Consider the following 15,393-nt stretch of genomic DNA (forward strand, 5'->3'; position numbering starts at 1 on the left):
TTCTTTCTTTTAGTTAGTTACTTGCATGACAAAGCATAATTCATTTACGTATTTAAAAAACCTCCTTTAGTGTGAACAAATACACCTCAGGTATTTCTACTTACCCACTGTGACAAGTGCAGTGGTCACTAACATTATTAGTATTCACTCAGGTCAATGAAAACAGCAGAGGTCCATGAATCTCAATAAAGGCATGTGGAAAAACAAACAAACAAACAAACAAACCAATACTTTGGTTACAAATTACATATGCATAAAATTAAATAAGGGATTTTCTAAATATTTGAATATCAGTTCTTTGGTTGTTTTTTGAGGGGAATATACAAAAAAATTCTATAAAACAATTTTACCTAAAGTTTTGAAATTATTTCCATGTCCACTGAGAGAACTCTCTTATTAGTCTCACTAGTCCATAAACTGGAAACACTAACAACACACGCAAAAAAAATAAGGTTATGATCTGTAATGAAATTATAATCGTTCAGCTGTCTGACACCTTTAGCTCCTTGCCCCCTCTCAGCTATTCTCTCTGCCCACCCTCCATCACCCTCCCATTACACACATACTCTCATCGGTTAATTGCGTTAGTCATTTCATTAATGACGGACTGATTGTTTTATTGTGTTGGCTCGTCAAAGAGGCCTGGACGCCCCAGTGACTGCTGAAGCATCCGTATTGATAAGCCTTTGTGTGTACATGTGTGTGTAGCTGGTGACTTGGTGTATACTGGTGTGATAGTGTATTACTGGTTGGATGTGTGTGAGCACAGCCTGTGTGGATGCAACATGTAAGCATTTCATCTTGTGAACCTATGTATTTGGGTTTGTGTGTGTGGGGGAGAGAGAGAGAGAGACACAGAGTGAAAAAGACTTAATGGTGTGTGTGTGTGTGTGTGTGTGAGTGTGTGCCAGAGGTAAATGAATGAAGCAGTGTGGACATGTGGAGCTGGTTGATATTGATAACAGAAAGACTGACAAACAAATTCTGTGTGTGTGTGTGTGTGTGTGCAACATTATATCATGTACAATAATAATGATGTAGTATAGTGGTAGCAGCCAATGCAGCTGTAGTAAGAAAGAGCTCAGGGTTATTATGCAGGTCTGGGGTGGGCAGGAAGGGTAATTAATAGGGATTAGGATTGTTGGATGCCTCATGTTACCTCAGTGAACATAACTAACCTTGTGGGATTAGCAAGCAGCACTCATTAGCATAGGTCTACTGATAGCACTTCAACGATATGAGAAGGCAGTTTTTTATTTAAACTGACTCCCCTAACAGATACTTACTCTACAGATTATACATTTTATTCCATTTGTTTTTCAGATGGTTAAAAACAGTGTTAATGTATGTTATTAATAACAAAAAAAAAAACAGATAATTTAACCTGCAGGTCTGTTAACAGGCAAATTGTAGACGATTTAGCGATGATCAAAAAGCACAAAGCGAAGCAGAGCGAGATTTTCACCGTTTTTGAGTAGTCCTTTTTGTCAAAACCCCAGTATTGAATAAATAAAAAAATTGAAGATGAGGAGACAAGATGAGGAACCACAAAAGAAATTTAGAAGTTATCCTTAAGGCCCCACGAATGAATTTCCCCAACCTAGGACTAAAAGACTGCATAGTCTGATCCTAAACTATGTTGTATAATTTTTTTCCATTTATTTATGGCACCACTACTGATTCGCTAAAAGTCCAGCTAATAGATAAGTGCCCCACAGTGGAGTACAGCACATGGCCTGTTGCACTTGTACACTAGCTTTCGTTCGTACAGATAACTTCTTTTGTTTGGTATTTTTCTCATATTCCCACCGGATTTTAATACAGCGTGACAGTCTTGGTAGCCAGGATAGCTTCTCAATTTTTCATCTGTGGATGGTTTATGAATGTCAAAGAGCATGTAACTGCAGTTTTATCTTCCAATTGAAATGAAGAGTTGATTTGGATTGGCACTGACCTGTAAAGTGTGAAACGCTTAGTGTACTGCATACTTTAGTTTAATTGTTCCCTCTCTTTTGCTTATAAGGTCCATTCAAGTTAACTGTTTTTACAAATTTTATTTACGTTCTTGTGGATAATAATATTAAGAATACTCTATTAGTGATGTACGTAGCAGTTGCTTGTCAACCACTTGTTTCAGTGAACTTAAAACCTTTTAGACTCCAAATCATTTGAATATTTATGTTGGTCTCAACCATACCATTTGGTTTACCTGTGAACATTTGATGCAGCAGGTCACAAAAATAATGTCTTCACTCATAATACCTGACAAACCAAATGCTTGTCTCAAACTTGTTTATAAGTTAATATCTCTGTTGGCTCTCAGAGGTCAAATTCTCATACTGTTTCACAATGAGGGTCAATGGAGCTGGTCAAGCTGATAAGAGTCCCATGTGCTGAAGACTAACCAATGGCCTACAGGCAGACTGGACATTGATGGAGTGCTGAGATAAGAAGGGTTAGAGTGGCCAAACTGAGGCTCCACAGGACGATAAGAGATGGGATATTGGCTGGACAAACTCTGAACTTCAGACTCAACAGCCCGCAGGTTAGGCTGTGTGAAGAATCATGTTTAGGTTGGTGCTTGACCTGGGCCTGAATCTGAAACTGACCTAACTCAAATGTGAACACCTTGACAGAATCTGACAACTATCATGATACAGTAGGCCAGAACCCAACAATCTCAATATATCCTTTGAAGTTGGTGTATTCTAACAAAGAAATGCAGCTAGGTTTTCTTCAACAATATTTGTGCAGACGAGCTAAACTTAATTCTGAGTCATTCAATAAAAAATTTAACTCAACCTGACCCATGCACAATAGATCAGGTCAGCTCCTGTTGCATCTCGCATCAGTGTTAAACCCATATGCAGCAGAGCAAAAGAATATCTTATGTTATTCAATGACTGGTACACATGCTGCCACCTGTTGCAAACTGATAAAAGCACTATTTTGCACATACTTATTCAGATTTTATTCATTTCACTGTGCAACATTAAAAGAAACATACAAAATAATTTCAACAATAAAACAATATTATGAACTGGTTTTTGGCTTTTAATCCCCTCCTTCCTGTGTCCCTCCTGCTTTCTTTCCTCAAACCACGCACTTTTCTGCTCCCTCTTCCCTTTTATAACCCTAACCCCCTCACTACTGCCACCAGACCCCCCCACCACCACCCACCACCACCTCCCCTCCCCGGCTGTGGGAAAGCCATTTTATCAGCGTCTGTCCGTTGTTCTCTGGTGGGGATAGATACAGAGAAGATAGATGAGTGTTTTGACATGGAGAGTGTTAGACAAACACTCTTATCAGGCCCAACACTTTAGACTGACCCCCGAAACAGTCGCCTCAACCACAGATGAGATGGGGGGGGTTGGAGGGAAGATTTTATATGGGTTTTGATCAGAAAGAGAAATACATATGGTCACACAGATTGTAATAATAAGACTATACTAGAGTAACACTTTTTTATAGTAGGTTCTAAGGTTTATTCCATCCAGTCATCACTATAGTTCCCAGTGCAGCATTTGCTGTTGTTCAAACATTTATCCTTAGATGTGCAGAAACTACAGACTACAGCTGTCTAAAGTTTTTAAATAGATGGTTCCGTCCTCCATGCCACTCGGCTATCTGGCTCTATCTGGGCAGTAGCAGGCTCAGACCACAGCCGTCACTGCCATCCTTCTACAGTTATCACTTTGAGGAAGTACACAAGAAGTTTCCCGTGTTTGAACTGGCCAGGACAAAAGTGCTCAGCTTCTATCAAACTCCCCCTGCTGTTGATCTGCTCGCAGTATTTGCTTTATGGTCTGAGCAGCTGCAAGAGTTCGGATCAAGTTCAAGCCACATGCTGCTTTTGCTTTAGCTTTTTTTTTTTATCTTGTCATGTGGTCTCAGCAAAATGCTTGGTCATATTTCAACCAACTGGGACTTTTGAAGGCTGACACTGGAATTTTGATTAGTATTTCTACGGAGACTCTTTAAATGTTCATCTAAATTACAAAAAAACTAAACCTTTTACTAAAATGTGATCGATTAAGGTGAATTTAAGGTGAAGGTGAACCCATAAAGCATAAATAAAAAATATTTCATCATATTTATGGCTTATGACACTCCCCAAATGATACCAGATGTTCAATGATAAGATCAATATCTCTTTAGCTACATGCTGATACTTTTTTCACTCAGGCCTATTTCATCCTCCCTAATGTCAGCCGGTCTTCTCTTCTCTCCTCCCCTCAGATGACCTGGAGTTAAGTGAAGAAGGTGGTGACAGCAGGGTTGTAGCTGGCAGATCCCTCAATCCAGACACAAAGTGGGGCCCCTACCCAGGAACTGTCCAATCAGAGGGCAGCACAGATAATAAGGAGACAGAGGTAAGAGCTCTATTGTGTTTATTAATATCTGACATAATAATTAAGAAGTTACATGAAGAACCTGGTAACATCTCCCTGTATTCTTGGTAATTTATTACTATTTGTTACTATAGAATCTGTAGTTGAGCAGGAATCATTGTTTCAACAGGTTCATCAGTAAATAAAGAAATGCAGCCCCAAATGTGAAACTTATTTATACATGCAATTAGAGTAAAATCATAAGGCTTTATGTAAATCATGTATATTAAAACATTGAGATGGCTAGTTTGTGTTGTTTCACTGCACTAAGTTCAGAGGTCAGATGGTTGGATAACAAAGACAGATAATGAAGAAACACCTTGTTTTGTGTGTGTGTGTGTGTGTGTGTGTGTGAGAACGAGTGAGACAGTGGTTGGAAATGAAAACAGTTGGGTGTATCTTTGTGCGTGCGTGTTCCTTGGGAACAGTGTGTGGGACCGGATGGAGCCCTATCACAGACTGCGTTTGTGCATCATGTGCAAGTCCATCTAATCATATGATACTGATGCTGGGAGAGGCTTCCTGGCATGGAGCGTGAACTTGGACAAATGTACACATAGGGTCACTCACACACAGTCAGGCCAGCTTCACTTGTTTCTATCTAGTTTAAGTATTTTTCTTTCCTTTTTCTTTTTTAATTTACTCTCAAAGGCGTAAAATGCAGCACAATAAATTCCAGTTCAGTTTAACCAATCCACAGTCCAAACCAGTGCATATCCATTCTACAAGATGTACTCAGTAGTAAAAGTAAAACCAGAAAGAGTTTACACTCTGCTTTCTCCATCAATATTTTTTTCTTTCTTTCCCCCCCCTTGACTCTCTTCTGCCCCTCTCTCTCATCTCATCCCCTTCCTTCTTTTTTCTCTGTCCTTGCATACCTCCTCACAATCCTGTTCCATCCTATCCTCTTCTCTCATTCTTCATCTCTTCTCTTTCATTCTCTCCTCCTCCTCTCCTCTTCCTATCCTGTCTTCCTCCATCCTCTCCCCTCTTCTCCCAGCTCTCCCCAGACGTCCGCCTGTCTTTTATCTTCACATGGCGCCATCCTCCTGGACAACAAAGCCCAGTGATTGATTCCTGCTTGATAGGCTTTCATTTCTAAGATTTCGGTCATAATCAGTGAGGTTCTGAGTGTACAGATAGATGTCTGTGCTTGTGTGTATGTCTGTGCATGCTCGAGCACTCGGTCATATACTCATTCACCCATCACCTTTTGTTCTTCCTCTCCCTTCGCTTACCTGTACCGTCCTATTTCTAATCTGTAAAGACTGTAAAATCAGTTTCTGTTCTTCTCGGAGCTTTGCATTCATATAGAAAACATCCTGTGACTTTTAATACCCATTTTTTTCTGTTTTTCCACAATTTCTGCCACCATCCTCATCCTCCTCCCCTCCTTTCTGCGCTAAAGGAGTGTGGAGACAAACCTTCAGTATCTTGTAGAGATAGTGGCCCTAATCTCACATTCCTCCTGTGTTTCTCCCCGTCACTCCACATCCCCCTCCTCTATTCATCCCTCCATCACTCCCTGCTTCCCTCCTGTGTGGGTCAGCAGGGGTCAGGGCTATCCTCCTCAGTGTGTTGGAGAGGAAAAATCTGCCAATCTCCCACTGCTGTGCTAAAGGTGGAACCATGATACTGCATTCCTTGATTACCCTTGATGCAAAGGATAAAGCCATGTAAAATCTTTTTTTTTTTTTTTGATTACAAGAAAATGTAAGCTTTAGCCTGTGACTTTTTTTAAATCTTAGTTTTAAAGAAATAAGTTCCAAAACTTATCTAAATATGGAGAGTTGCTCTTAAATTCTAATATTACCAAGGCTCAGTGAACAGCACTGGCAGTCGTACAGAGATATTCTCTTCTAAGCAAACAAGGTGTTTTGAGCAAGGCTCACCTATCTTTATAAGTAAGTTTTGCAGGTTGTTATTTTTTCTAATTTGTGTAATGTTTAATACTTGAAAGGCTTTGTAGAGCAGATGTAGAGCATATCAGAGCAAGAGAAGGAAAGCTGGGCAAAGCCGAACAGACTGATTTTGATTCCTTTGCTAGTGCTTGTAGCTATAAAAACAATGCATAAATTAAGAAAAAAAAGATTTGCTAAACAGCCATTTACCAGTTTCACACCTGTAAGCAGGCCATTACAAACTATTTGTGAATAAGCTGCTCCAGTTGGACATTTGGGGGTTAGGTTTAGAATTACCATTGCTTTATTTCTACATACTTCACTGTTGTGTGAACACAATACATACTAAAAACCTAGTTGGAACTAGAGATGAGTGATGTAATTAACCGTGGTTGAAAGTAAAAGCTAAAATTTATAACAGTAATACTTACCGTCAGAAATTTTACTATGAGTTTTCATTCCTACGTTTCATTAATACTTTTAAATTCTATGTGACAAACAATCCCTTGCCAATTATTTTAGGCATCATGTGAACAGGTTTTCACTTTTTAAACAAACAATGCATTTTCAGTTCTATAATACTTACAAAATATAAAATATGTATGGGTAAACAGTTGTTTATAGTACATGTGTTCTGAACTTTTCCTGTAGTGTTAGAACTTGGTGTTCTGACTATGGCTAAAACCTGCCAATGTGCTTAAATAATATCAGATTTTAAAGCAAAGATAAAAGTTGTTAGTTATAAAAAGCAAATAAAATTATATTTTGCAGTACATAAAATACATTTTCTGGTATTTGAATCTACTCTCAGATTCAAATACAAATATTCTCAGACAGGCCTATTACTCAGTCGGGCACTTTCTGCATCCTAAAGCTGTTTTATTACCAGCACTATAGACTATGAACTATAGCCCTAAACACTATCATGAAGCTGATTCAACATCACTGAGCTGCATTGACAAACATCAGATAGTATTTTTTGCATGTTCTGTATTACCAGTCGGTTGTACTGCTCTGCATACAATTTTGTTCATTTCAAAACCAATAGGAAAAACACTTCCAGAATATTTCAGAGTATTGTTTAAAATTACAATATAGTATATTGACAATGTAGAAAAGTACTGTGTCTACTGTATTTCCTGAAGATACAAAGGGGTCTAACTCTTTCTAATCAATTAATCACAAAATTAAATATATCCAGCAAAGACAAAAGGAAAATAAACCAGAAAGCCATTCCACCCCTTCCAGAATCACCCTCTCGCTTTCTTAAAAAGGTTGGCTCTTTTTAGGCTCAGATGGATACGATATCAGTTTAATTTGAGGTTTAATCAGCAACACAACTGGATGGGAAAGCATTTTGGCAAACTATACATGTGCATCGGTATAAAACAACATATCAAGTGCAGTGACTTTTATGAGTTGATCTAAACAATGTTGATGGATATGTCCTGGGTGTTGTGTGTTATATATGTTGGGGTTGAGTTTGTTAGCTCTGACAATGAGAGAAGGAAAAAGAGGCAGATGAGATCCAGTCCTTGCTCTTCCTCCATCAGATCTTCTTTATTAGATTAGTGGTGTGTTAACTGGTCTGTTTCATATGGAAATCCTGCCATTTGCATCTTTTGAGAAAGAGGCGTAAAAGCATTTATCTATTTAAATATATTCTGGCTGATATCACTGTTGGACTTTAGAACAGGGTATAATAGTGTTTGCTGATCAACTGCTAGCTGGCTGCCAGTAGCTGCTGATTCCTCACAATTTTTGGTTGAATGAACAACCAGGTCCTCCTCAGTGAGCCTCTTGTGGCGATGTAGGAGCGAGCATGCCACTGCTGCTATTCTGATTGGATCACACATAACAAATCTGAAGTTATATCTCCTTTCCTTCTGATTGGATCCTGCTTTAATTAACTGATAGTGTAAGTACATGGGATTGAACTGAAGTTGCTAAATGTTATGAAATTTCAGCTCAGAAGAAGAATATAGCGAAACAGTGCTGATGCAGATGCATCTGTTGCATCTTTCCAAAGGACACATGTCCAAAGTGAAGTCTGCACACTGTACATCAGGAGAAACACCATCCCTATTGTTCTCTCTCCTTCAGCACCCAGCAGCTCACCCCACCCCAATCCTGTCTTTCGTGGAAAGGCAGCCTAAAGGCATGATCCTAGAAGGAGCAGAGTAGGGGAGTTCAAAGCGTTATCACGAGCCGAACGTCTTTTCATCATGTTTTAGAAACAAGCGTTCGCACTAATCCCCCAATAATCTCTCCAGGAGAACTGGGGTGATAAGGCGCGCCACCCACGGCTTTTCAAACACTTTTTGGGTAGTCTCTTCTCACTCTCTATCTCTTCTCCCCTCTACCTCCTTTACGCTCCTCTCCACTGCCTCCTTCCCTCATTCCCTTGGAAGGACAAGTGAAGGTGAGCTCCTCCTTTTTCTCTCTCAATTTTTTTCCTTTTTTGTCGTTGACACTGAGACGGTTTGTTTACATCTGGATTCTGATCTTTTTTTTTATCTGGATTCATCAACAGTGTTTCTTTGCCTCTGTTTTTCTCTCTCTCATCCACCCATCAAATTAGAATTTTAATTAAAATGATGCTTCTACAGAAGATGACAAATCAGTGATTACAGTGAGTGTTGAGACACCTTCTGTGATGCCCCCCAGAAGAACATGATACGTAAGAAGCATTCTTTAGAAGCAACTAGAGAGCAACAATAAGACTTTTTACCTTTAAAGACACTTTGGAAAAAACAATATCTTATACACTTTTCCTCCATTTTAAAGTAATAAAATAAATGATGTCTATGATCTGTAAAATGAAATCCTGCGACATGGCCCATCTGTTGTATTAGCTGTCATGATGGGCTGAAGCATTATTGGCACCTTAACTGCCCTTGCTGCACCTAACCCTTACCATGCTATGGCAAGTCAGACTATTTTACTATTAAGGGTTTTCTAAAATGGAAATACTCAATTTTAATGATCAAAGAAGGAAGAACACAGGTGTAATTAATGCAATGCATGTAATGTGTGTTAAGGGCTGATACCAAAATTGTTAGGCAAAATTAAGGAACAGCTTAAGACTCTTGTCACGGTATTTTGGGGTTCTGCAGTGTACTTTTGGCATCATGCTGTCCCTCCTGCATATTAAGACAGAGAAAATGGCATTACTGGTAACACATTCAGCAGTCACCTGAATGAGCCACCCAAGGTAGCCATCGTTTAGTACACAAAAAAATAAACTACAAATTATTTTCTCTTTCTGGGGGAGTGAACAAATTGTCTACTATAAATATATATCATAGTATCCTGTTTTCATCCAAAGGCACCATATTCACCAGTTCATTCATCAGATCAAAATTTCATTCAGATCCTTTTTAAATTACTACTTATATTTTTCCCACACAAAAATACTTTAGATTCCAACAGCTAAAGCTGCTCTAACTGACCTTTTACTGGGATTTCAATTACAAACTTCACAAGCATTTTTGGGCAGAACCCTTATCATGCTTTGAGTGATGGACATATTTCTTCAAAATGTTGACCATGTGCATCATTGCCTTAGAGACAGCTAGTTTTTATCTGTGGTGATTGAATCAGTGTGCTCCATATAGCCTAGGTAGAGGACCTTCACCTGTCGTATGACTTGCCCACATCATGACAGTAGCTGTCTGTCTCTTAGTCTGTCAATCTGGCCCTGACAGAAGAGCCTATCACCCTGAGAGAGGGAGAGAAGAGGAATGATTGGAGAGAAGGGAGCAAAAACCGCCAAGAATGATAAAATACTGATAGACAGAAATGCAGCAAGCCAAGCCAGGGAGGAAGAAGAGTAAAAGAGATGCATAGTAAAGGAGGGACAGGTCCAACGAATAAAACAAATACATACGAGACAAAAAGAAATATGAGAGGGAAAGAGAACTGGAAGAGATGTGAGGCAAGCATGGAGGAGGGTCAGGGGAGACAAAGGGAGGAGGTGTTCATCACTCAGTGGGAATGACTGGCTGGTATCTGCATCTCCCTGTCATCTGCACTGACTTCTGCAGGGTGGAGGAGGAAGGAAAGAGGAGGAGGTGTAAGAGAGGAGAAGAGGAGAGGGAAAACCTCTATCCTCTATCTCTGAGCCTCATCTCCGGCAGTTCAGGAGCCCGCTTTCCAAGAGTGCCTCATTTTCAAATCTCTTATCTCAGCCCTGTTTTAAGTATCACAGTTTTATATTTTTACATCTCATTTGCATGCAGTTCATCAAACCTGGCTCCCTTTATTTTTTCTTTTTCTTCTTCTCCAAGGTGTGCACTGATATGTGTGGCTGTGCATGAGCACTCCTATACAAGGGAATAAGCTTTCACTCTGCTGCGGAGCTTTAACCACGCAGTAGAGTATACAGTGTAAAAAAGAATCTTGTGTCTCTGTTGAATCTTAGAAAAATTCTTTGCATGAGTGAAATGGAGGTAAAGTGTGTGTGTGTGTGTGTCTGTGTGTGTCTGTGTTTCTGTGTGAAAGTGGCGGATGAGAGTAGGTTTCTGATTTTTATCAGCCTTCCTTTTCTTCTTTGTATTTTTGGAGGATTCACACAGTGACCTCTTTGTTTGGGACAGTGAGTAAAACCCTCCAACCCCCTGGATCGGGAAAGAAACCATTTCCTGTAGCTGAGAGATAGAATGAGAGACAGAGAGAGAAAAGAGGGAAAGATAGGATAGGGGAGGAGAGGCAGGCAGACAGAAGGGTAGGAATGAGAGTTGGAGGCAGGATGAGAATCAGATTAAGAAAGAAAGAAAGGTATGTATAAAAGATAGGAGGTGGTGCAGGAAAGACAGTGAAAGGGGAGAAGGAAGGTAAAGGGTGATTTAGATGATTGAATGAATGATTTTGTGAAAGAAGTAAATGAATGAGAGATGGTTTAAAATCTCAGGAGAGGAATAAAGTGGCTTAATTTACAGCTAGATGAGAATACATTTGAAACAGTTAATGAGAGTGATGATTGTCAGAGGAAGATAGTTTTTGCAGTGATACAAACTGCTGATCGAGTGCTTTATTTTCAATATATGTTTCAAACAATTATGTTCCCATTCAATTAAATTACAGTTGTAAATATGTAACAATCACCATCTGAATTATATTCCAGTGCGACAGTTTTTGAATGACAGAAGGCAACAAGGAGGAGGTGACTAGTGTGGCTGGTGGATGTACAAAGCCCACAGTTGTCATACTCCAGACCAAAGTTACAGTGATTAGTGTTGGAATACTTACAAAAACTAATATCTGTCATACCACTGCTCATTAACAGTAATAAGTTACATAGTGTAGTTACTTTTTTGTTATAAATGTATTAACTTTTTAAGTACATTTTGCATTGCTTTCGCAAAGTGCAAATATCATTCTTAATATGATTTAAAATTGTAAGTCCCTGTTACCAAAATGCTTGTAATTATCACCCACTCATGCTTTCCATTTCATCAACTCTAATGCTATCATGTAGCTAATGGAAAACATATGTCTTATTTAACCACAAACTGAACCAGCTTCATTAATAAATAAATTGACTTGCTTCTGAATATGGGCTAGCTAGCTTATAACTCACTTCTTCATGTTTCAGCTGCATCCACTCGATTTGAATGTGGTTAATGCACATTTCATTATTGATATTGGTACCACATCCTCTTCTGCTAGAAGCTGCCTTAAGCTTCTTCAAGTTTATACAGACAATGTGGGTAGCAGCTCAGACTTTTTCTGTTTACCTTCCTGTTGCATGGAGACATCAGCAATTATCTTTAGGTTTCCAACATCTGAATTTGATGCTGTTATTTTAACATGCAAAGTGATGAAACACAATCATAAAAAACATGTATAACTTTGTAGTGTGGGTATCTGGGTAACAAACTGGATGTGGTGCTGCAAGATTTGATATTTTGTCAGAAAATTAATCTGCTGTGTGAACATCTTAATGATCTGTTCAGTATAAATAATTCTAGGGCCAGCACGGTGGTGGAGTGTTTAGTGCCGACAACTCAAAGCTAGAAGGTCTCTCTGTGTTGGCCCTGAGATTTAATTGAGAACTGTCCAGGGTGTACTCCGTCTCTCACCCAGTGACACCTAGGATAGGCTTAAGCCCCCCCATGACCCTGAATGGCTGGATGGATGTTAACATAGAAAGTAGTCCGTTGCAATTATGTTCCTTAAAAAACACATACGAAACTTTAGCTGCATAGATGCATAATTTTTAGGAAACAAGGTTTGTAATGTGAGTGTCAATCTATTTCACATATAGTGACACCAAAACATATATTATTAATATATATATGCATGTTTGTGTGTGTCAATTATATATATATATGTAAATTTTATATATATATATATATATATATATATATATATATATATATATATATATATATATATATATATATATATATATATATATATATATATAAAAGCTTTAATATTACAATAGGAAAATAGCAATAGATCTAGATAGAACAGATCTGATGTTGATATAACAGCAAACAGTTCTATCAGTCTAACTGTCCTTCTGAAATCATACATGCACTAATATGACCTGATTGTTTTACATTTAATGGCTGTGCAACTGTCTTGTCCAGACCATTATGGAGTAGTGTAAACTGTATTAGACCATGTGAAATAGTGTACACCATTGAGACATAAATGTGATAAATGGACCAGTAGTGATTTGCCTATACAAACATGCTTATTCCTCACTAGTAGCTGTAAAACTGTGGCCGTTGCCAGCTGCACAGCGAAATTTAATCTCTTCATCTGCATGGGTGAATGGTGGTGGTGGAAGTGTTGGTGACGGTATGGGTCTCAGTATATTTTTCTAACGTCTTTACTCTCATTTAATTAAAGTGTATATTTAGCACAAGGCAACGTGGGTTAGACGTTGGGGTTAGTTCAGGAAAGTTCTCTGCTGCCGTACCCCATCACCATTATCATCACCGCTGTTGTCGGTTCCCCAGAGTGAGAAAGAGAGTGGTTGAATGAGTAGCCATTCTGATTCTGAACGAGGGCCTGAAAGAAGAAAATGAAGAAATGAAATCAGCCTGGCATCATTTGCATTCATGTTTTATCAGCATAGGAGGAGGGCATTTTTGGGCCTGATAAGGAGAGGGCATCACCAGCTGCGCTGGAGGTGAAGGGGGACTAGTGGGGAATGAGGTATGGGTGTGAGTGTGTATGTGAAATGATTTTGTTAAGTGTAGTTCAGTTGGTATGTTTTTGCACTGACACATATGTGTGAATGTTACAGCAGCTATAGTGAGGACAGGGTATTGGGGGTGGGAATGGTGTGTGTGTGGTGGGGGAGCGGTTAATATCAGACCAAATAATTAGATTCGCTATCGTCTCGGCGGCAGCAGTGCGGGGATCAGGCAGATTAAAGCCGGGCTCCGAGCTGGTTAATATTCATGAGGGGACCAGGGTCTAGGCGAGGGGCTTAGACTGTAGCTCAAAGACTCTCCTCTGGCTGATTGGGCTAAAGGCAGTGCTCTCCACCAAGATGGAGCTCTGCATAGATCGAGGGCTGGGTGGATAGTTAGGTTGATAGGAGAAGAAAGTGAGGAGGTATGCCAAAGTGTAGTAGCGATGGATACACATTCATGTGTGGATCAATAGATTTTTTGTTGATCTAGTTTGTATCAAATTGTAAGAACCTAACAAGAAAGTAAAAGGTTAAAAAATAAGTAAAAATATATTCCACTCCATACATGTTTTCCTTCTCATTCTCTCTTTTTTCTTTTCTCCCTCTCTGAACCACCATTTTTCCACTTTTCACTCCTGGTGGCTCAGTGGTAGAGGATAGGGCTGGGATGCAGAAGGCAGCGGGTTTGAATCCCACCCCATCAGGTGTGGCCCCACCCAGCCACCAAGGGTGAACCTGGTGCCGGTCCCAAGCCCGGATAAAATGGGAGGGTTGTGGCAGGAAGGGCATCCGGCATAAAAACACTTGCAAAATCAACATGCGGAACATTTTCTGCTGTGGCAACCCCTGAATGGACAAGCAAAAGCCATTTTTTAATTTATACCACCCTAAGACTTGTAACCAATTTGTAATTTGAAAATGACCAATACAGGAGAAGCTGTGCAGAGAGTGGCATAGCTGGCCGAAAGTAGATCACCATAAAGAAGCAGGGAAAGGGAAAGCTGAGGAGAGCAGAGTCAATCTCGTGCTAGTGTTAACAGTGGCAGACTAAAGGTTAGAGAAGCTTGCTTGGGGCTCGGAGGATACTGGACTGGCTTGATAAAATCTGGATGGGACAAGCAGCATTTGTTTCCTCCCTCATTAACACAAAAGTGGTGCCTTATACAGCTTTGCTGTGCTCTTTACAATCTACCAGCCAAATAAGTTGGCATGATAAAATTGCAATAAATAAGAAGATATAAAATGTACCTATCAAACAGAAATTGTTGCTCTTCGCTGACTGTTCAATAAGATGGCCCTCACTTACATTTGGAATTGAATATGTATAATATATATTTTTATTACAACAAAATTAATAAGAGTATCATAAATCAAAGACTCCATTAGATCATTACAGTGCAAAATATAAATATCTCTATTTATCGCATCATTACCTTCACCTCACTGTAAAACCCCGACTTCCTCTGGAGAGCTTTTAAATGGCAGCAGAACAATAAACCCAAGTAGATTTTTTAAAGTAACATAAATTTAAGTTAAAGAAAACAGCTGTTTTTTGTGGGAACATAAGCAGTGTATACAATAAACATGAAACAATCTAATTCAGGTCTAATTAAGATCACATAATAGTCTTTCTCATATTTATAGGCCTAGTGGATCAATGGGTAGAGCATAAAGCTGGCATACAGAAGTCTCCCAGTTCAAATCCTAGCTCATGCACCAGGTGTGTCTTTGAGTGAGACACAGCACTACTCCATGTGGCCATGTGGCCATTTCACACATCCGATTTGTTAAATGCAAAGGACACATTTCATTTTAACATTTAAATGTGCTTATAATCAATTATGACCAATAAACCTTATAATTCTAATTATGGTATAACCACATTACTTAGTTACAGGAAACTGCTTGGCTACCTTAGTAGATTTTCCGAGCAGCTTAGGTT

The 15,393-nt window shown here is 39.2% G+C and overlaps 1 protein-coding gene across 2 annotated transcripts in view; it reads left to right on the top strand.

The window, feature by feature from the left end:
• zfpm1 (zinc finger protein, FOG family member 1) overlaps positions 1-15,393 on the top strand; it is a 98,817-nt gene that overhangs the window by 70,041 nt on the left and 13,383 nt on the right. For both annotated transcript variants that reach the window (XM_067501392.1, XM_067501391.1), the window contains exon 4: positions 4,243-4,376. In XM_067501392.1, coding sequence (XP_067357493.1) covers positions 4,243-4,376 — 134 coding nt within the window. The remainder of the gene's footprint in view (positions 1-4,242; positions 4,377-15,393) is intronic.

This window comes from Channa argus, chromosome 4 (genome assembly GCF_033026475.1).
Source record: "Channa argus isolate prfri chromosome 4, Channa argus male v1.0, whole genome shotgun sequence".
NCBI lineage: Eukaryota > Metazoa > Chordata > Actinopteri > Anabantiformes > Channidae > Channa > Channa argus.